The sequence below is a fragment of the Hoplias malabaricus genome, chromosome 1 (genome assembly GCF_029633855.1).
Source record: "Hoplias malabaricus isolate fHopMal1 chromosome 1, fHopMal1.hap1, whole genome shotgun sequence".
Classification (NCBI taxonomy): domain Eukaryota; kingdom Metazoa; phylum Chordata; class Actinopteri; order Characiformes; family Erythrinidae; genus Hoplias; species Hoplias malabaricus.
Genome location: NC_089800.1, coordinates 55,776,389 through 55,796,536, shown reverse-complemented (window position 1 = coordinate 55,796,536; position 20,148 = coordinate 55,776,389). Strand labels below are relative to the sequence as shown.

Genomic DNA, 20,148 nt, shown 5'->3' with positions numbered 1-20,148 from the left:
TTACACATTTTTACAGTTTTATTATAGATACCAGCTTACTTTTAAACGCATACATATTATATTTTTCTACCACTAAACTGCTGTGATTTGTCCACCTGTTTTCCGACTAGCTCCGCCCTCCTTCTTTATGATTGGCTAATAGCTCACATTCGAGTTTTTAGTCGTCGTGGACGAGGACTTGTCCAGAGGAGGGATTATGGGAGTTGTAGTGTTTATCGAGTGTTTTCTCTTTTCTCATTCCTAAAAATAGTTTTCTTCCTGGCTTTAACTGAACGCAAATGTAACAGAACGTTACTGTAATCTGGCAAAAATATATTTCAACATTCAAATTCAGTTAGACATACTCTGTCCACACACAGCCTCGTACCATGGGCCAGACACTTTTCTTTTTACAAAGTGGCAAAATGTACACTATTTCTAAAGTAATACAGGTAAAAACATATAAATCTTACTACTGTCTCTAAAAATCTAGACGATTTTCATTTTAAATATTATTTGTAGTAATTTGTTCTGATCTTATGCTGTATACCTATGACTAACTCCTTTCTGAATGTTGTTTTTGGCTCTAAAATATATTTGGGAGGCAGCACAGTGGTGCAGTAGGTAGTGCTGCAGTCATACATCTCCATGTTCAACTCCCATTCCGTGTGACTGTGTGAGGAGTTTGGGGTGTTCTCCCTGTGTCCGTGTGGGTTCCCTCCAGAGGCGATTGCTCTAAGACTGCAAGGGAAGCTCAGCTTCCCCTAAAATGAAAAAAAAAAATAAGTGATCAAATATATACTGTTGTGTGTACATGTCATTGAATAAATATGCACTACAGCGCGCTCAACTTTTGTTCAGAATCAGCTTCTTATCGGTGGTAAAGACAGTGCTTTAAACAGTGTGGACCACAGAGTTCAATAGCGAAGTGCAGCGAAACGAGACGAGTCATTGGATAAATGCTGGGCTTTGTCCCGCCCATCGGACGCTCAGCGTCTCTGGGGGTCTATGGGGCAGTGGGCTGGCCTCGGCTGGCCCTCAGCTTCTGCATGATGATTGGATGATCTGTCTGAGGCTGAATCCCTTTTTGATTGACAGCGAAATGAGCAAATCAGCGATCCTTTGGTGTAAAGATCCGTGGGAGCATTACATTTTCATTCTGTTCTGAGTTGAACCAGAGATTTTATTAATCCTTTTAGCGGCATTTTCTTTGTTAAAAACGACTAGCAACAAATCGAGCTTCTATTTCTGGTGGGTTTTTTGTAGCTGCTTGTTATTTGAGACTGACTTCTATCACCCTTTCTGACTTCTATCGCAGTTTCTGTCCAGCGGGTGCTGCTGAGCCCCTCCACCGTCACAAAGCACTCACAGGCCGACACATTTCACATGGGCCAAGGCCGTTTAAGCAGCCTAGCTCTGCTGGCCATTGAGAGGACACTAGTCAAGTCCCTGGAAAAGACGCCTTGTTGGTACGACAGGGTCACAGATCATTTTCTTGAAAAGGAACGGAGGGTAAAATTTATGTATAAATAAACCGACACATTTTATGATGTAGGCCGAAATTGAACTTCCCCTCCTTGAAAGACCAGCATCCGCCACTGGTTCCCTCCCATGTTCCAAATACATGAACCATAACCCTAACCCGATGAGGTTACAGACATTGAATGACTTTTTTTTTTCATTCATTATCTGTAACTGCTTATCCAGTTCAGGGTCGCGGTGGGTCCAGAGCCTACCTGGAAACATTGGGGGCAAGGTGGGAATACACCCTGGAGGGGGCGCCAGTCCTTCACAGGGCAACACACACACACACACACACACACATCTACGGACACTTTTGAGTCGCCTATCCACCTACCAACGTGTGTTTTTGGAGGAAACCTATAGAATGCCGTTGAGCTCTAAACGTGTGAACACATGTGCGTTAACACGTTATTAAAAATTTGCGTGTTAACACGTAAAATTTTGTCGTGATAACGTGACCAAAATTCACACGTTTACACGCTTCTTAAGGTTTTCGCCAATGGGAGGCCTCAAATCCGGGCGTACTTACATATTCATATAGGATTTACATCACACACTGTAGCTGACACAAAACATAAATCCTTTGTGAACGTAGTCCCTAGGTTTCATTTGAATTATTCATAACATAGTGAGCGAAGCACTGACCTATGGCTACTTTGAGCACTACGTGAGCAGTGTGAAGACAGCAGTACTAGTAAGCTGATCCCCACAACAACTGGAAGATTATTTTTCACAATAAAAAAACTCTGGTGTTTAATACTTTAAAATTTGTAAACATGCATATTATTATATAAGTTCATTCATAACACGCTCTAAAGCTTTTCATAATTTTATATCAAACAAACATCACTATTCTCTCACACTATGTGTGTGACACATACTGAGGCATAATTCATTCACAATGATAAATTATGTGCATTCTTTTAATAACATACTGCTGAACAATACAGTGTCAACACAAACCCATAGTGGAATGAACTTTCCAGATCCTCCACTTTCTGTAAATATGTATAATATGGTTAAAGATACATTAATTTACTCATGTTTTATTTAATTATGTGTATCTACTTCTATATATACATTAAGAGAGGTTAAATCTACTTCAAAATGAAATTGAACAAAAAATCTGAATTAAAAAAGGGCATTTTTCAGCAGTAAATTCAGTGGTGGTTGAAGTGAGGGGTTTATATATATGTGTGTGTGTGTGTGTGTGTGTGTGTGTGTGTGTGTGTGTGTGTGTGCGCGCGCGCTTTTAACCGTATTTATATATGTATAATGTTTATACAAAATCTCATAAAAAACATTGTTAAGAACATTAAACACTGGAATGTTTCCGTTATTTGTTAAGGCTTTATGTTGTTTCAGGAATAACGCCATACACCAGTAGGTGGCAGTAAAGCAGCACGGTTCACGAAATACACAAACTTAACGTGTTAACACGTTCATAACGCGTTAACACCTTAGCGTGTTAACGCGAAATTATATGCTACGTGTTAACACGGAGAATCCAACACGTTTAGAGACCAACGGCGTTCCATAGAAACCAGAGCACCCGGAGGCCCCTGGAGCTGTGTGACTGCGCCACCGTGCCGCCCCTTGAATGACTTGATTAATTAATATATTAGGCCCCATGTGTCTGGAACCTTTTAATGTTTAGTCTAAAGTAACCCTCTATCTGATTACTCTTGTACAAAAACATCTAATCAGGTTTGCTTGAAAGATTCACTGGGTTTATGAGAAAGGAAACATACTGTACTAACCCAGCCAGAGGACAAACTTTTGGACAAGTATGTCCTCATATTTCTTTCCCAAGACCACAAAGACCAGGCAAAAATCCCAGATTTAATATGTTGTAATAATTTACCACTGCCTTCTAAAGAAATGTCTGTGTAAACCGTAGCTGTGATTCAGCCATAAAGTCAACCATGTTCATACAGAGTATAATGACAATGATGCAGTCTCTGCTTTGGTCTCTTTTTTCCCCCCTAAATGAATAAGACTCAACAATGCCTCTTTTTTGGAGGCAGATTAAAGCAGTTTTGATTACAGCACTGCCTTCAAATGACAAAAGCATACAAAGTCTAAGACCACACACAAATAAATGTATATTTACTGTGCTGTTTCTTAGTAGAAAAAAGACTAAAAACATAGAGTGGTTCTGTAAATATTGACAAATATCTGGATCTTTTTATGCACATTTACTAATGTTGTCACTTTTTTAAAAAATTAGACATGTATTGTCAAAAATTTAAAAAGAATTCAACAGCTACTAATGCAAACACAATTAAAATTTTGCAAATGTAGAAAATCACATATTGACGAGTACCAACAACCAAATGACCCAATATATTTACTAGAAAATCAAACGTATTAAATTTGATCAATTTATCGTTGATTATCAATACAATGTTAATGGATTAGTGAGATATGCTCTTAAAGGAGAAAGCACCGGAAAAGTAATTGTCCCCCAACCCAACAGACAATACAACTTTACAGTTTTTTATCAGCTGGCGCCACCTCCAGGAAGAGCTGCAGGAAGACTGTGAGTTTGTCCAGCAGGCCTGGGAACAATTTGTAGTGAATAAATGGAACATAAATTAGAAGTCCACTGAGGATAAAGAGAGTCACGTATAGATACTCAATCTGAGGGTTGTCAATGATAGGTGCCAGAACAAGGAAGACAGAAGAACCAGGATAGGGACGAGTATGGGAACCTGAGAGAGTCATAAAAAACAGTAGCATTCACATATACACATAATTCACATTCGTTCTCTAAGATTGTAAACTAGTAATAATGTAAGTCATTTCAATAAGTAAGACAATAAATATATTTATTTTTGTAGGTCACCTCTTACTGTGTATGTGCGAGGAAGGTCCCGCCTTTTGATTTTTAGGTAAATAAGTCCTGATAATGTGACCCCATAGAAGAACCACGCTGTAAAGCTGACAGACAAATGGAGTGGATTTATAGTGATTCATACTGGAGGAATAACACTATAATGTAAAACTCAAGTGCTTTTTGTGGTTACATTGAAGGAATTTATCGCTTAACACCGACAACCACAGCAAGTAAATCCCCAACAGGTTCTGGGAACGTCAGGTAGACTGGGACCATATTGGCAGGTGGACCCACCACGATGACGAAGCTGTACACCACCAGGAGAGGGAGCCTGTCGGTTTCATACGGAAGGGGGAGTTTGGCGAGGAGGTTATGTTAGTCACGTCCATGGTCACTAGAAAGGAAAAAGAATGAGGACATAGTGTGGCAGCACCACAACCGTGCCAGAGTCATTTGGATACCTGGGAAGGCTTTATTCAAACTCAGACTTACACAAACAAACGCTGTGTTCACGTTACCAGGATTAAAGAGACCCAAATCAGATTTTTTGGTCATGTGGCACAGAACTGATGTATTCAGGGCTGTGTTCATTCATTCATTCATTCATTGCCTGTAACCCTTATCCAGTTCAGGGCTGCGGTGGGTCTGGAGCCTACCCAGAATCGCTGGGCGCCAGTCCTTCACAAGGCAGCACACACTCACACATTCACTCACACTTACAGACAATTTTGAGTCTCCAGTCGACCCACCAACGTGTGGTTTTGGAGCTTGGGAGGAAACCAGAGCACCTTATTTTTTAACAACACAACTTTTATTTAACAACACAAAAGGACAAAAAGCATTTTCACTGACAAATGTTGTTAAATGTTTGTTAAATATGAATTGAGTTCTGCAACATGTTCCAAAATTGCTGGGACAGAGGAATGCGAGTGGAATATTTGCCCATTCTTGTTGTAAACAAGACTTCTGAGGAAACATTGTCAGAATATAATTAAAAGTGTTTTTATTTGCTGATGACGCATCTACAGTTTAGCATCTATGTGAATGGCGATGAATGGGTCCTCGTCTTCGCCGCTTATGTAGAAGTGGGCTTTTCCTTCTCTGTCCACGTGAAGCTGCTTCCCTGAGCATCCAGCACAATGTTTATCCCCAGAGATCACATCGCAGTAAGTGCCCTCAGGAAGCCCAGTGTCCAGAGTCTCATCCAGGGTCCTGGAAATGCATCTGCAGTTAGAACAGCCTGATATATAATGGGATAACTTGGCTGAGAATTCAGAAAACAATCTGGATAAACGCACCCGTCATTGTTGTTGATTACAATGAATCCCCGGTTGCCACGACTGAAAGCGATCTGATTATTGCCATTGTCCCACCAGTTGGAGAAAGGCTGTCCATGCACGACATTTCGGAATATCACCATATTCCTGCAGGGTTACAATATGGAAGAGATTCATCATCAAATTTTCCAGTAACTGATGCCAAATGTTCAAACTAAATATTATGTATTACTGTATTTCTAGGTGTGGAACCCCATAGGTGCTGAATAACGAACTGACCTGATCTGGCGCCACCTGTGTTCACACACCCACCCATCTCCGCAGGTGGAGTCTGGGTTGATGGGCACAGATTTGGTGGATCCATTGCCATGGCTTGGTGGGCCCATCCAGTCATTCTGGTCCTACAATGTAAAATACTGATATTAGCAGTGCAAACATTACCAACAGGGTGCGATGTCCTTGTGTTGTGTGTGGATTCCAGTGCCTGAGTGCAGTGATGGGGATATTTTACTGAATAAACAGCACTGTCATTAACCCTCTGAGCTCATTAAAGAACTGTGGGTGCTGCCTGATGTTCAGCTAAATCTGTCACAGCGCTCACTTCTGGCCTCATAATCATCCCCAACTTTATATAAATCAGCTCGATCTCTCCGTCTCGTCTCCTCTCGACCTAACAGCTGGGACCAGAGTGGATGCTTGCACATCGTCCAAGTGGATGCTGCACGTTGGAGGACATGGAGGTAACTCCCTAATTTCCCAAATTATTTAAAGCACCCTCTGGGTCTAAAACAGCACTGTAGAAGTGGATTTTCATCATGATCATTCTTCAGAAAACCTCAGTAATGTTCGCAGAGCAATTTAGGACAGGGAATTGACTGATAATGATTTGCACTCATCTACATTCACTTTACAAAAAGCACATTCTAAGTCAAGTTAACTTTGGATAAAGAGCCACAGCAAAGGAAACACTGAGCCCATCCTCACTGTGGTAGTGCTCCTCCTACTGACCAGAGTGGGCATTACTACAAACAAACGCATGATGAACAGCACGTCTTAGTTTCGTATAAAATAAAATAACAATACAATTAAACACTTAAATGACCAATAAAAGGTAAAAATAGCTGTATTTTTTGCGTGCAGATACTGTATCTATTGTAAGCCTATTTACCTTTCCATTCTCAAATCGTCTGTCCCAACGGTAGCTGGACATCACTCTGGTCACACCGTAGGGATGAGCGAGCATGAAGCCCATAGCCATCTTATAAAGCCTGTGAAGAACATAAAGCATCCCAGTAATACAAAGCAAGCTCTACTGGCTGGGAATGTAGGAACACTCACTGTTCTGTAGTGGTCTGGACGAAAAGCAGAATTATACCTGGCATCCCAGAAAGTGAGGACGGCAGCTCCTCCAGCTCCATGGCCTCTTTGGTTGTCATGATTGTCTACAAACACCACAGCTTTATCAGACGGCTTAAAAGCCCAGCCCTCTCCCCAGTTTCTGAAACGCACAGAAGTGACCCTCGCATTTATTATCAGTGGCTCTTTGTTTCTAACAAAGCACATGGAGCAGATCGAAGAAGTTCCATCATCCTTTCCTTTAAAAAAAAGGTTCTACGTACTTCAGGTAGCACAGCTTCTCTTTCTCCCACTTGCGCATGACAGTGCCCAGTTTGGAGCTGTACTTAAACTCAGTCACTCTCCCGAGACCAGTGTACTCACTGGCTTGGATGGGCTCCCCACCCAGGTCAATAACCTGAAAGAAAACAAATTATTTTTCAACACTGATCCATTGAGAGCGCTGAGCTTAATTTCCTTATGCTGTAGGGGTGTCTGTTCATCACTTGGCTCACACAGAAAACAAAAAAAAAAAACATTTTTAAACTAGTTAATTATTCTGTTTCATTCACATTCACTCTTTCATTTCTTCCGTAAAGTCTCCTTAAACACACAGCACCAAAACAGTGTCAGAAACCTTGTGTGTAGATTCACCACTGCCCATACAGAGTTTACTGTGCCGCACCAAGCCTTTCACACCAGAGACGCCGCTGGTACACATTACCTCTTGGTAAATGAATGGCTTAGAACCATTTGAGAACCAAGTGGTGTTGAGGTTGTGCAGTCTGTCATAAATTGCGATGAGGTCACCGGGCCACATGTGCTTGCAAGCATCCACTCTGAATCCAGCAACACCCATGTCAATCAGCTTGTTCATGTATTCAGCCACTTTTCCCCTCACATAGTTACTCTCCATGGCAAGGTCCAGGAGACTCACCAGCTGACAGTCTCTTACCTTCAGAAAAGAGAAAAAACTTTGTATCTCCAGCTGTGCATCTGAAAACACCAGCTTCTGTTTACATTTTGTGGAAAAACTCTGACTTGTGATGTGTAATGAGTAAGTGTTTTTTAAATTCAATTTAATGTTAAGAAAGTAATGATTGTGGAGACACAGCGCTTCATTCCGACAGTAACGATTAATCATTTTAAACAATTATCTAAGAAAAAAAAAATATTGGTCTTAGATGTCGTACCTGAAAAATATCATGGTAGTTCTCAATTTCACCACTGACAGTTTTACACTTGCCATCATTGAAGTCCCAGGAAGAGTAGGGGACAGAAGGGAAGTCCTTCTTTTGGGCATTGAAGTATGTGCCACAGTCTGAGTGATTGCCTTCTCCAGCAGCTGCTCCACACATATGATTAATGACCACGTCCACATAGATGTTTACCTAACAACACAAGAGAGACATCTCTGGGGGAAATTTGTAATTGCACACAACATGTGGAAGAACATTTTGTGGCATGGGTTGTGCTTCAGACCACTTTCACAAATGTGTGGTGACTGTGAGTGTGTGGGAAGAGGTTGTTTAAAGAGCACTCTGATGTTTCTAAGAGAAAGACATGTCTTTTGAGTATTATATCAATAAAAGGTTGACGTATGAAAACTCTTATTTAATCTGACTTTTGAAAAGCCTGTTTCAGTCTTTACACGGTGAGTCACGGTGACACACACATGCTGTTTTCTCCTTAGTTCTTAAACCCACTTTTATAATTTTATCCTAAAAACATACATAGTGTAACCATTCATATGGAGAAGTGAGAATGGTTATCGCACAGGGGACCACACACACCGAATGGTGATATACCAGACTTCATATGTGTAAAATCAGTTCTCTCTGCTCTGTAATGCCAAGATGTGTGTTTACTGAGACATTGTTGCAGCGGGTGATCATATCCTTCAACTCCTCCTCCGTGCCAGACCTGGAGCAAAGGTTGTAGCTGATTGGTTGGTACCTCTGCCACCACGGATGCCAAGGATTGGTTATCACAATGCTCTCACTGGGAGGGGAGATCTACAAAAAAATAAACCATTCATAAACAAAAACACTGTTATCTATCATTACAAAGTGTGTGCTTTGATCTAATGTCTTGGTTTATCACAAATTATATTAGTATATTATATGTTGCCACAAATTCCCACCACATTTTTAACACTCTCAGCATGATTAATCTGATCACACATTATCACACATTGTTATGCTGTCCAAAGAGAAATAACATGTATCTTCACAGTACTGACTCTACAGACGGCAAAAGGTTATTTTAAAAAAAAGTTTTAATGTAACTTTTAAAAGATTGTATCCCAAGACCCTTTTGAGCATTCCTATTGGCCCCTTAATCATGACAATGCATAATGTAAAGGGCAGCAGATTCATATATATATATATATATATATATATATATATATATATATATATATATATATACACAACATGTATTATATAATAACAAAATACACATTTGAGGAGAAGGCGGATGGATGTTTGTTGAGATGTGGGGGTTGGACAGTAGCATGATGCTTATCAGTAGGGAGGTGGGGACTATCTGTTATTTCACCACCTCTGTGAGGAAAACTGAGTCATTCAATATGTTCCTCTGTAAATAAACCATTTCCCAACAAACCAGTCACAGTTTATCATTACATTTTAAAATCCTAATTTGAAAAATCAATAGTATAACCTCTGAACTTCTCTATGTGGAGGCTGGTCTAGATATTGAGGAATGTGGATGAAAATCCAATCTATAGCAAACTAACCAATGTTTCCTATATCCACTGCCTTCTTCTTTCTCATCTGATACTCTATATCAATTTATAGAGATCATACCTCATTTAAAAATAAAAAAACTACAATTACAGTTAAAGTAACTTTGTACTTTAACTCAAGTAAAGGTTTTAAAACTGTAATTCTGCATTTTCATTTAATTAAAATATTGGGTTTACTTGAACAAGCATCTCAGATGTATATTCTAACCAAACTCCATAGGTACCAACCTGAATTCCTCCGAAGCCTTTTGGTGCCAAGTACCTCTCACATTCTATAGCAATATCTGCCCAGCGCCACTCAAAAAGATGGACAATGGACGTTCTGCCATGTTTCATGTGAGGATCGTGCCGACCAAAGCTCAGGGCTAGCAGTCCTGCCAAAACCAGAAGCTTCATTTAGACCACTCTCTGTTTAAAAAAGGATAAATGGGAAAAGGAAATTGTACCGCAGACAGCACTGGAACACTGCAGGCACTGACACTAACCCAGAAAAATAAATACAGATGAATATATCCCAGAGTCCAAGGTTCAGCACAGAATAATGTGATGATTTTGCAGCCAATGAAATTCCAGACATATGACTTTTGGGCTGTTACTCATTTTGAATGACTTTTATTAATTGTTCTTTTTCTTTAAAGACTTGATTGTTTACATCCCTTTGGTTATATATTCCAATATTATGTTTAATGAATAGTGTTTAAACAACATTTATTCACTAAATTAAGAATGTGGGGCCAAAATGTATTTCATCTCACTGAAAAAACTAAGAAACAAAGATAAGGGTGCCAAAGTAAGGGATTCTACACATGATTCATGTTTGATTAACTAAAATCATTACTATATTATACGTTTTTGGAATGTTTTCAGAACGTTATTTCTGTAAGTTTAAGGTCTAAAGTTTAGGTTCTCAGAACGGACCCAACATTGTGGCCGCTGCGCTGCAAAGACGGAACATTTATTCGTGTAACACCCGATTCCGTTTCCAGTAATTTCTACGGACACTTAAAGCGGGTGCGCGCGCAGTGAGCAGTGACGTAGGACACCGGAGTTTCAGGAGTCGACTCTGAGCCCCGACTCCTGCCGCTCGAAACAATAGAGTCGACTCTTCGGCCCCACTTCATTTTACCCATCGATAAATCCACAGCCTTAGCTGGAGTCCTAGCTCTGCATTCTTATAATTACAGGTGTGTGACTGAAAATAAAATTAATTTCTCCATTATAATGGCAGACATTGCATAAAAACACGTTTTTGTCTTCAATGTGTGTGTGTGTGTGAACTTAAAGCAGCACTAGGTAGTATACTCTAAGATTACAGCTTCAAAATTGTAATGATGCACTGAGCTGTAATAGAGAAAAAAAAGCCTCTGCTGCTACTCTGGGCTCAGCACTGCAGAAACTGCACTATGCAACCCACAACCCCAGAACCCTGGAGTTGTTTGACAGCAACACCACCTATAATGCTACCATGCTGGCCTCAGACCAAAACAAATGTTTCAGATTTGTATTAGGTGTTTCTAGGTGGTTGTTATAAGGTATCCCAGGTGGTTTATAGGTCAAGTTAGTTCAGGTGGTTGCTAGCGTAATGCTAAGCATGTACCAGTGAGACAAAGAGCCACAAAACTATGTTTGTCTTTACTTTAAAACATTCTTTCTTGAACATAAAATTGACAACATCAGATTTATAACACATTTCATTAAACAATTTGGAAATGTGTGATTTTGGCTGCATACGCTATGTCCATTACACTGACAACAACCGATGATTTGTTCTAAATGGTTCACTATTCAATGCACTTTTTAGGGAACTTAGTTCAGGAGGAGGCGGCACGGTGGCGCTGCAGGTAATGTCACACAGCTCCAGGGACCTGGAGGTTGTGGGTTTGATTCCCACTCTGGGTGACTGTCTGTGAGGAGTTGGTGTGTTGTCTGCGTGGGTTTCCTCTGGGTGCTCCGGTTTCCTCCCACAGTCCAAAAACACACATTGGTATGTGGATTGTCAACTCAAAAGTGTGTGTGTGTCTGTGTTGCCCTGTGAAGGACTGACGCCCCCTCCAGGGTGTATCCCCGCCTCACGCCCAATGATTCCACGTAGGCTCTGGACCCACCGCAACCCTGAATTGGATAAGCAGTTACAGATAATGAATTCAGGAGGATAGTAAATGGACACAATCCCATGTGAGATTTTACAGAACAACCCAGTGGATTATGGATATTCATAATCCACTAGCGTATATGGGTTGTACGCTCCAGCTGTGTATGAAATTAGCAGAATTGATGCAATATTCTGAGGGAGGAAGGCACCAAGTCGTCTCTGAAATGAATGCTTGTATAAAAGCTGCCTGCTTTCAGCTCCAAAATATTCAAAGTTGGAATTCTTGTGGGGAGCACTGTAGCTGTGCCCATATCCTGCTAACATTTAAATCTAGTCTCTAATGCGACTTTTCAAATACTGCCTTGGGGCACTGATTTGTCAGACAGCAAAGCAAGGTTGCTGTTTTCTGTTTCAGACACGGCCTACGTTTTTAGGTGCATTGTGGGACTGTTGGAGTGCACTGAAAATTGTTCTATAGGTTTTTGGACACCGTTTCAGACACAGAAATGGGATGTGTTGCAAAAGACGAGAATACTATCTAAGGCAGTAGTCTGAGGAAAGAAGGTGTCGTGTTGTGTCTGAAATTAATGATTTTATTAACACTGCCTGTTTTCAGCTCCAACAAGTGACTCAGTCTGGTAACGTGTTGAAATATTTATGCGTTTAAAGCCTGCTTCTAATACAAACACCTTAATTTCAAAACGCTGCTTTCTAAGGCACTGTCCTGAGACAGCAAGGTATCAAGGCTGCTTCCTTGTGTTTCAGATATAGCCGTTGTCCATGTGTCGACACTGACTCTCGGCCGACTCTGATTCAATGAACCAATTCTTTTGGAGTCGAGTCTCCACCGCCTACCGTGAGCCGTCGAGACGCTTCCAGAAGTTGCTACACGCGCCGCGAGAGAGAGGGAGACGGAGAGAGCCGCATATTCACCGGCTGATCACCCGGTAAACAGCCTCCGGACTGACAGAGTGACAGACTGAACCATGGCGAAGTGGGGAGAAGGAGACCCTCGGTGGATCGTGGAGGAGAGAGCGGACGCTACAAACGTCAACAACTGGCACTGGTGAGTGGCGTGTTGTCCCTGGTCACCGATAGCCATCTTAGATACAGAGAGAGAGAGGCAGCGTGCTTTACCGACTCGCAGCAGATCCTCTGCCTGGTGTCTCCAATGCTGTACTGTCCCGTCCCATCCCGGGGAGACTTAGTCCGTCTGCAGATTTTAAGTGTGTGAAGTCTAAGCGCCCCAGAGGTTAAAGTCTGCTCCTTATTCTCAGCTCCCTGTTCACGGTTTCCGTTCCACCTTAAATGGCAGAGGAGTTACATTCTAGTACTTCCCATTTAAGGTGGAAGGACGAGATTTCTTTTTAGAATCTTGAGAAGACGATTACTGCTCCGTGGAGCTGAACCGTGGCTCGGTCCGGTACCGGTTATTGTCGTTACATTTGAAAAAAAAACTACCAAAATAATATAATAGGTAGCGTATTATTGAAGAAAATACTGCTAACAGAAGTATAAGCAGGGTATGTGTACAGCTCAACATAAGGGTAAATATAATTACGGTAATACATCTTTTTAAATGCATATTTTCTCTTAGACTCCTCATGTACAGTTTTGGAAAAATCAATTATATAATAACCGTAAGCTAAAATTTATTATACACCCGAGAAGAACAATTATTATTTAAAAAACCATGAAAACATTTAAAAAAATGTGGATCTGAGCATGCGCAGAGGCGATAAATATCACACCGGCAACGGGCTGGTGTTGGAGATTAAAGTAAGACGTCTCCAGGCCCTTTCTGGATGTTTACAGTGAAACAGACTTGGGTTTCAACATTTTATTTGTGTTGAAATGGGCCCTAACTGTTGCTCTGTATACTTTGTAAGCCTCTATTCACCCTGTTCTTCAGTGCTCAGGACCCCCACAGAGCAGGTGTGATGTGGTGGTGGATCATTCTCAGCGCTGCAGTGACACTGACGTGGTGGTGGTGTGTTAGTGTGTGTTGTGCTGGTGCGAGTGGATCAGACACAGCAGTGCTGCTGGAGTTTTTAAACCCTGTGTCCACTTTGTGAGACACTCCTCCCTCGTTAGTCCACCTTGTAGATGTAAAGTCAGAGAGAGTAGCTCATCTTTCGCTGCACAGTGTGTGTCGGTCATCCTCTAGTCCTTCATCAGTGACACAGGACGTTGTCAGCTGGATTTTTTTGGTCGGTGGACTGTTCTCAGTGCAGCAGTGACATTGAGAGTTTTAAAAACTCCAGCAGCACTGCTGTGTCTGATCCACTCGCACCAGCACAACACACACTAACACACCACCACCACGTCAGTGTCACTGCAGCGCTGAGAGTGATCCACCACCACATCACACCTGCTCTGTGGGGGTCCTGAGCGCTGAAGAACAGGGGGAAAGGGTGATAAACAAAGTATACAGAGAAACAACTGGACTGCAGTCTGTTATTGTAGAACTACACAGTGCTCCTAGATGTATCACACAAATTTCAGGAAACAGTTAACAGAAATGTGTTCGATGAAGTCTTCCACATCCACACACATTCTGAGCCCTTTGAGGGCTTGACTCTGTGGTGGTCAGCTCATTCCCCTGAGACAGCTACTCTCTGATCAGACCCACAACACTAAGTTGATTTCTGTCTCACAGATGAACGCTTTAGGTTTGGTAATCTGACATCTTTGGTGGTCCTTAAGCTTTTACTCAGCGAGCATTTCAGCTGGAAATCTCAGCAAATGAAAGGCGGTCTCTGATTTTGGAACAGACGGCATGCTTTAACCCCCCCATTCTCTCTCTTTTTTTATTTTGCGATACCTCAATGACTGTTATTACTTTGGCAGCAACACAAACAATATCTGGATGTTCTTCTCTCCATGTACCAGTGATGCTTTAGTGATGCTCTCTTGCTCCAGTGATGCTCTCTTTTGTAAGTCGCTTTGGATAAAAGCATCTGCCAAATGCATAAATGTAAATGTAAATGCTTTATTTATGATGTGTAAAAACAGCATTAGGAAAGTATAGTTTTATTTACTGATTTTAAAATACACCATTTATTGACTGCAGAAAACTGTTTCTCTTCTGTTCAGTAAGTCCTGGGTGTGGATATAATCACCTGATCCTGCAGGGGGTGTTATAACGGTTCAAGGCGGTTACACTTGAGGGAATAATCAGCTCATTCCCATCATTAGTTTTGTTGAATTTCTGTGAAAACTGAACCATTCTGAGTAACACAGGTGTGTTGAGGAAACTGGAGCCTGGCACTGTGTGTGAGACAGTGAACTCCAGGACATTAGTCTCAGCCCCCAACTCAGGCCTGAGGGGTTTTTACCTGCTCCACAATCTGAAGAAACATCTCAGAGATAAAAAAGATTTTCTGATGAGAGCCATAAATGATCGTCTTTCAAGCTAATTGTTACAACTGGGACGTTGTTTAAAACATAAATTAAATCAGAATACGATGATTTACAAATTCTTTTCAACCTTTATTTAACTGAATACGCTACAAAGTCAAGATATTTAATGTTCAAATGGGTAAACATTGTTTTTTTTGTTTTGTTTTTTTTGCACAAAAAAAACAATAAATTTTATCCTTTTGAACTTTAAATATCTTGTATTTGTTGTGTATTCAACTGAATAAAGGATTTGCAAATCATCGTTTTCTGTTTTGATTTATGTTTTACACAATGGGGTTATAATAATTGGGGTTGCGGATCCAATTAATGTATAAAGTTTAAGGTGATTAAATAGTAAAATAAAAATATAATACATATCATACACATTTTACTTCACATCTACACTGAGAAATGATTGAACACCTCTCATGTATTAGTTGGTGTTTTGGTGTAAAATCCTAAATATTATTGTCTGGTTCTTGTGCAGGACAGAGAGGGACGCCACAAACTGGTCTTCAGAGAAGCTGAAGGAGCTGCTGGTGGGGATAAGCGTAGAAAACGATGAAGGCAAATGTGAGATCACAGAGGTCACAAAGTTGGAAGGTGAGGCTTCCATTAACAACCGTAAAGGGAAGCTCATCTTCTTCTACGAGTGGAACTTGAAGGCCAAATGGAAAGGTGAGAAAGAGGTATTGGACAGAAAGATGTGTTATGAAATTGCAGAAAAAGTCTTGAACAGCACTGTTTTCGTTTTGTGAGGAGAATGTTATATGGTCGGTGTTGTTTGCAAGTCTCTACTGTATTTTAAACACTGTCTGCTGTTCTTGTGGAAACACTGTTATCTGTTTAAAGCCCCTAGTTGCCAATGAGAAGAATTAGGGTGTTTATATAAGCTCTGTATATCAAAAGTCTGTTGCTTTAACTGTGTGGTTTTTTTTAATACAGGGACATCAACATCAGGAATCAAATACAAAGGAAATATTGAAGTTCCAAACCTCTCAGATGAAAACGAAATGGAGGATCTAGATGTAAGTTATTGTCCTCAGTCTTTATTTTATTTGAAATATATACGAAGTCAGTGTCAGTGCAGGATTCGGTCCGTTTTTCCCAGCGCAGTGTGTACTCATTTTGTGTTTTGTTTCACTGTGGTGCACAGATCAGTGTGAGCCTTTGTAAAGATGAGTCTGAAACACCACTGTTTCAGCTCATGAAGAAGGAAGGGTCCAGAAAAGTCCGTGAGGCGCTGGGCAGCTATGTGGGGTTTCTCAAAACAGGTAAGACCCATTCTCTGCGAAAACCCGTGAGAACCAGATTTGCCAGGACCACAGCTGTCGTAGTAATGACATCAGGACAGGACTGTAGTCGCAGGGTCGGACCAGTAGAGGGCAGTAGCTGAAGCCAGAATGAATGACTGTGTCAGATAAATACATTTCTAGATAGATTGATTGATCGATCGCGGAGGAGTAATTTACATGTTACAAAAATATACTTTTTAGTACAACTACATTTTAAAAGTGGAGCTATAAAAATTGGCAAAATAATTTGAGTGTACATGAAAGAAAAAATACAGATATAAATGCAGTATTTATTTAAAAAATATGTGAGTGGATATTGTGTAGAGTGTGGGGACAGAGTGAAGTCTGTAGTGGATATAAAACCCAGGGTTAGAGAAATGCAGGACATTTCAATCTCAGTTTAAAGAATTTAACCTGGATTACCTTAACACTGAAAGACCAGCTTGTGTTATTTGTACCTACCCATGTTAACCCTCGCTGTGTTCTGCTGCAGAGTTCACACAGGGCATGATCTTACCTACAGCCAACGGTGTGACCAAACAGCAGACACCCCAGGCAAAAGTAAAAATGGACAACACCCAGGTGAGCGTCAGCATCCGCAGCCTTCCTGTTTAGACCCTTTGAATAAGACACAAATACCGGATATAGAAATAAAAAATTAAATCCTGGTCAAAATGTAATGTGTGTAGATTTCTAACCAAGGCTTGTGTAATCCACGTGTTCAGATTGGCTCCAGCAGTACAGCTGCACCCCCTTCCACAGGGGTCAGGATCCCAACCTGCAAGTTCTCGCTGAAGGACACGTTCCTTACGTCGCCGGAGGATCTCTACAGGGTCTTCCTCAAACAAGAGGTCAGTCTGGTCTCATCCTGTAGCTCCTAGAAAGAGATGATGCTCACTGTTTGCTAAAGGTTGTCTTTTCTTTGTGCTGAAGAAGTCTGTCTCCTCAAAACCGTGTGTGTGACTGTGTCTTCATCCGAGCAGATGGTGCAGGCGTTTACACACAGTGCTGCTGTCGTTGAGCCAGAAAAAGGAGGCAAGTTCCGGCTGCTGGACGGGAACGTGTTTGGAGAGTTCCAGGAGCTGGTGAGATGTCTTCTGTTTTTAGTCTAAATAAGGGCAGGTCCAGAAAAGTGTGAGGAACACGACCAATGTTAATGCATTTCTAACAACTCTGAACACAAAGAGGTTTGGAAATCAAAGTAAATTAAAGGCAGGTGTCTTATTTGCTAATGTTTGACCCTAAAGTGTAGACTTTCCCTTTTATAATTACCATTCCCTTTTAAAGCAACACAGAGCGGCCATTTAGGAACACTTCCTTTATAGAGCAGCACAAAGCGGTCATTTAGGAACACTTCCTTTATAGAGCAGCACAGGGCGGTCATTTACAAACACTTCCTTTATAGAGCAGCTCAGAGTGGTAATTTAGGAACACTTCCTTTATAGAGCAGCACAGAGCGGTCATTTATGAACACTTCCTTTATAGAGCAGCAAAGGGCGGTCATTTAGGAACACTTCCTTTATAGAGCAGCACAAAGCGGTCATTTAGGAACACTTCCTTTATAGAGCAGCACAGGGCGGTCATTTACAAACACTTCCTTTATAGAGCAGCTCAGAGTGGTAATTTAGGAACACTTCCTTTATAGAGCAGCACAGAGCGGTCATTTATGAACACTTCCTTTATAGAGCAGCAAAGGGCGGTCATTTATGAACACTTCCTTTATAGAGCAGCATAGAGTGGTCATTTACGAATGAAAATGACTACAGAATGAAAGCCTTGACTGAACGTGTTGATGACGTGTTCCACAGGTTCCTGAGGAGAAGATAGTCATGAAATGGAGGTTCAAGACATGGCCGACTGGTGAGTGACAAAAAATGTGTTCAGGGACATTTCATCGCGCTCCAAAGTAAAACACGGATCTCCATTCTTGTTTACTACATCATTTGAACATGGCAGCTGTCCTTCACACTGTGTGAGAATTTCATAATGAATGGACCAATAGAAATGCCCCGAAATGACTTGGATTTGAATATTTGTACATTGACTTCCATTGAATATTTAACAAGTTTTCCTTTTCCCATAAAGTTAATTTTAGGAGATTTATGGGTTTTTTTGGACAGCGATGATTTACTGGTTTTAGTGCAAAGCAAGATTGTGTGCAGTTTGAGTAAAAAAGAGCATGGATGTTGTTTGTTGGGCCGCTAACCCTTTTCTTTCTCTGCTGTTTCTCGGTGCGTGGGGATGCAGAGCACTACGCCACGGTGACCCTGACGTTCACAGACAAAGGCAACGAGACGGAGCTGAAGGTGGACTGTCGGGCTGTGCCCGAGAGTGAGGAGGACCGCACGCGAGAGGGCTGGCAGCGGTACTACTGCCAGGCCATCAAACAGACGTTTGGCTACGGTGCACGACTCTGCTGAACCTACTGCTGCTTTGTTGCTTTTGGCAGTTTTTTTTTTTTTTTTTTTTTCTTTCTTCTTCTTTTTACGCACACATCTCCGACACGGAGCGGGAAAAAGTGGCTCCGTTCAAAACCAGACATTGCTCCATCTTCACGTTCTTTTCTGATTTTGAGGTTAAAAAAATATCCAAACATCAGAGAAGAACACGAGAGATAAGAATGGAAGATATGAATTCCAGACAGGGTCCAAGGAGAAGCTGGAGTCGTTTATTATTGTGATGTCTGAATGTGTGTAATAAATTAAATTTTTATTGTAGCATGGTTATTTCTCCACTGAGCGCACTCTCTCCTGGCCAGGTTCAGGGACGAATGGTGCCTTGGTTACTTTGGACATATTTTTGAATGGGTTACGGCTTTCCTTCTCCTCAGAGTAATGTGACCAAGAACTATGGATTTCAGGGGGGAATAGGAGATGATGAACTGTTAGACCACTAAAATAACCTCTCAGATTTGAATGAGAAGACTACGTCGTTCGGAGGAAAGCTGGCTTTAGTTCTGTATGTTTTTGCAAACATGATGTGGTATTGTCTTAATAATTATGATATTCTGCTGCCGTTCTCTGGAGGGGAGACAAGCTTGAGAGACGCACAGTCCTCCTTTTTTAAAGCAAAAAGTACAAACATCCTGAGCTTCACACGACTTCTCTTTATTACTTGTCGAGTACTGTATTAATTTCCCCCATTGCTCTTGTTTGTTTATGTTCCTTGTGTACAGGCGGCTCTCTTGAGACCTTTCAAATGATCTGTAACTCCTCAAGACATATCTTGCTCATCGATGCACAGGAGAAGTAGGGATAATCACTGATAAACATCAGATTCAGGAAAGGACCACACACTCTAGGTTTATAGAAATCTGATTTCATTTATTGTACCTCAGCATCACAATTTGTAAACAAGTGAAACTGTTTCTTTCACTTTCTTAAAATAAACTTGCCCTTGCATCATCTCCCGAGACATTCCATTCACTTCTTTTTCCATGGTCCTCAGTGAGGAATCCTTGTGCTCCGAGGTAGATCCACCCTCTGTTTCAGTGACTTCATGTGGATAATCATTAATGTTCATTAAGAGCAGGAACTGCAAGTTTTCAAAGTCGTCCAACGTCCACATATCATCGCAGGGCATTTTAAAACATCACAGGACATGTGCAGCTATAAAACACCTCCGCTGTTCCCCTGACT

General features: G+C 41.2%; 2 protein-coding genes across 2 annotated transcripts; one reads left to right on the top strand and one right to left on the bottom strand.

The window, feature by feature from the left end:
• Positions 1-5,218: 5,218 nt before the first annotated feature.
• Positions 5,219-12,999, bottom strand: amy2al1 (amylase alpha 2A-like 1). The gene is made up of 11 exons (XM_066666955.1): positions 12,951-12,999; positions 9,950-10,129; positions 8,823-8,969; positions 8,148-8,345; positions 7,679-7,909; positions 7,239-7,372; positions 6,995-7,117; positions 6,788-6,887; positions 5,899-6,020; positions 5,641-5,766; positions 5,219-5,554 (listed from the first exon to the last, which is right to left on the bottom strand). Exons 2-11 carry the CDS (start codon positions 10,115-10,117, stop codon positions 5,365-5,367), a joined length of 1,539 nt encoding a protein of 512 aa, XP_066523052.1. The 5' UTR covers positions 10,118-10,129; positions 12,951-12,999; the 3' UTR covers positions 5,219-5,364.
• ahsa1b (AHA1, activator of heat shock protein ATPase homolog 1b) lies at positions 12,629-19,872 on the top strand. The gene is made up of 9 exons (XM_066666964.1): positions 12,629-12,879; positions 15,703-15,893; positions 16,161-16,243; positions 16,372-16,489; positions 17,004-17,092; positions 17,236-17,361; positions 17,494-17,595; positions 18,319-18,370; positions 18,758-19,872. The coding sequence occupies exons 1-9, from the start codon at positions 12,800-12,802 to the stop codon at positions 18,928-18,930; spliced, it is 1,014 nt and encodes a 337-aa protein (XP_066523061.1). The 5' UTR covers positions 12,629-12,799; the 3' UTR covers positions 18,931-19,872.
• Positions 19,873-20,148: the final 276 nt, after the last annotated feature.

What these genes read in the sequence shown, in the direction of transcription:
- amy2al1 (XM_066666955.1), bottom strand. Translation starts at nt 10,117, where the DNA reads ATGAAGCTTCTGGTTTTGGCAGGACTGCTAGCCCTGAGCTTTGGTCGG. An exon ending in AGCCATTCATTTACCAAGAG is followed by an intron (nt 7,373 to 7,678) that starts GTAATGTGTACC and finishes GTTTTCTTTCAG; the next exon opens with GTTATTGACCTGGGTGGGGA. An exon ending in GTAATCAACAACAATGACGG is followed by an intron (nt 5,555 to 5,640) that starts GTGCGTTTATCC and finishes ATGCATTTCCAG; the next exon opens with GACCCTGGATGAGACTCTGG.
- ahsa1b (XM_066666964.1), top strand. Translation starts at nt 12,800, where the DNA reads ATGGCGAAGTGGGGAGAAGGAGACCCTCGGTGGATCGTGGAGGAGAGA. An exon ending in CTTGAAGGCCAAATGGAAAG is followed by an intron (nt 15,894 to 16,160) that starts GTGAGAAAGAGG and finishes TTTTTAATACAG; the next exon opens with GGACATCAACATCAGGAATC. An exon ending in GGGTCTTCCTCAAACAAGAG is followed by an intron (nt 17,362 to 17,493) that starts GTCAGTCTGGTC and finishes TCATCCGAGCAG; the next exon opens with ATGGTGCAGGCGTTTACACA.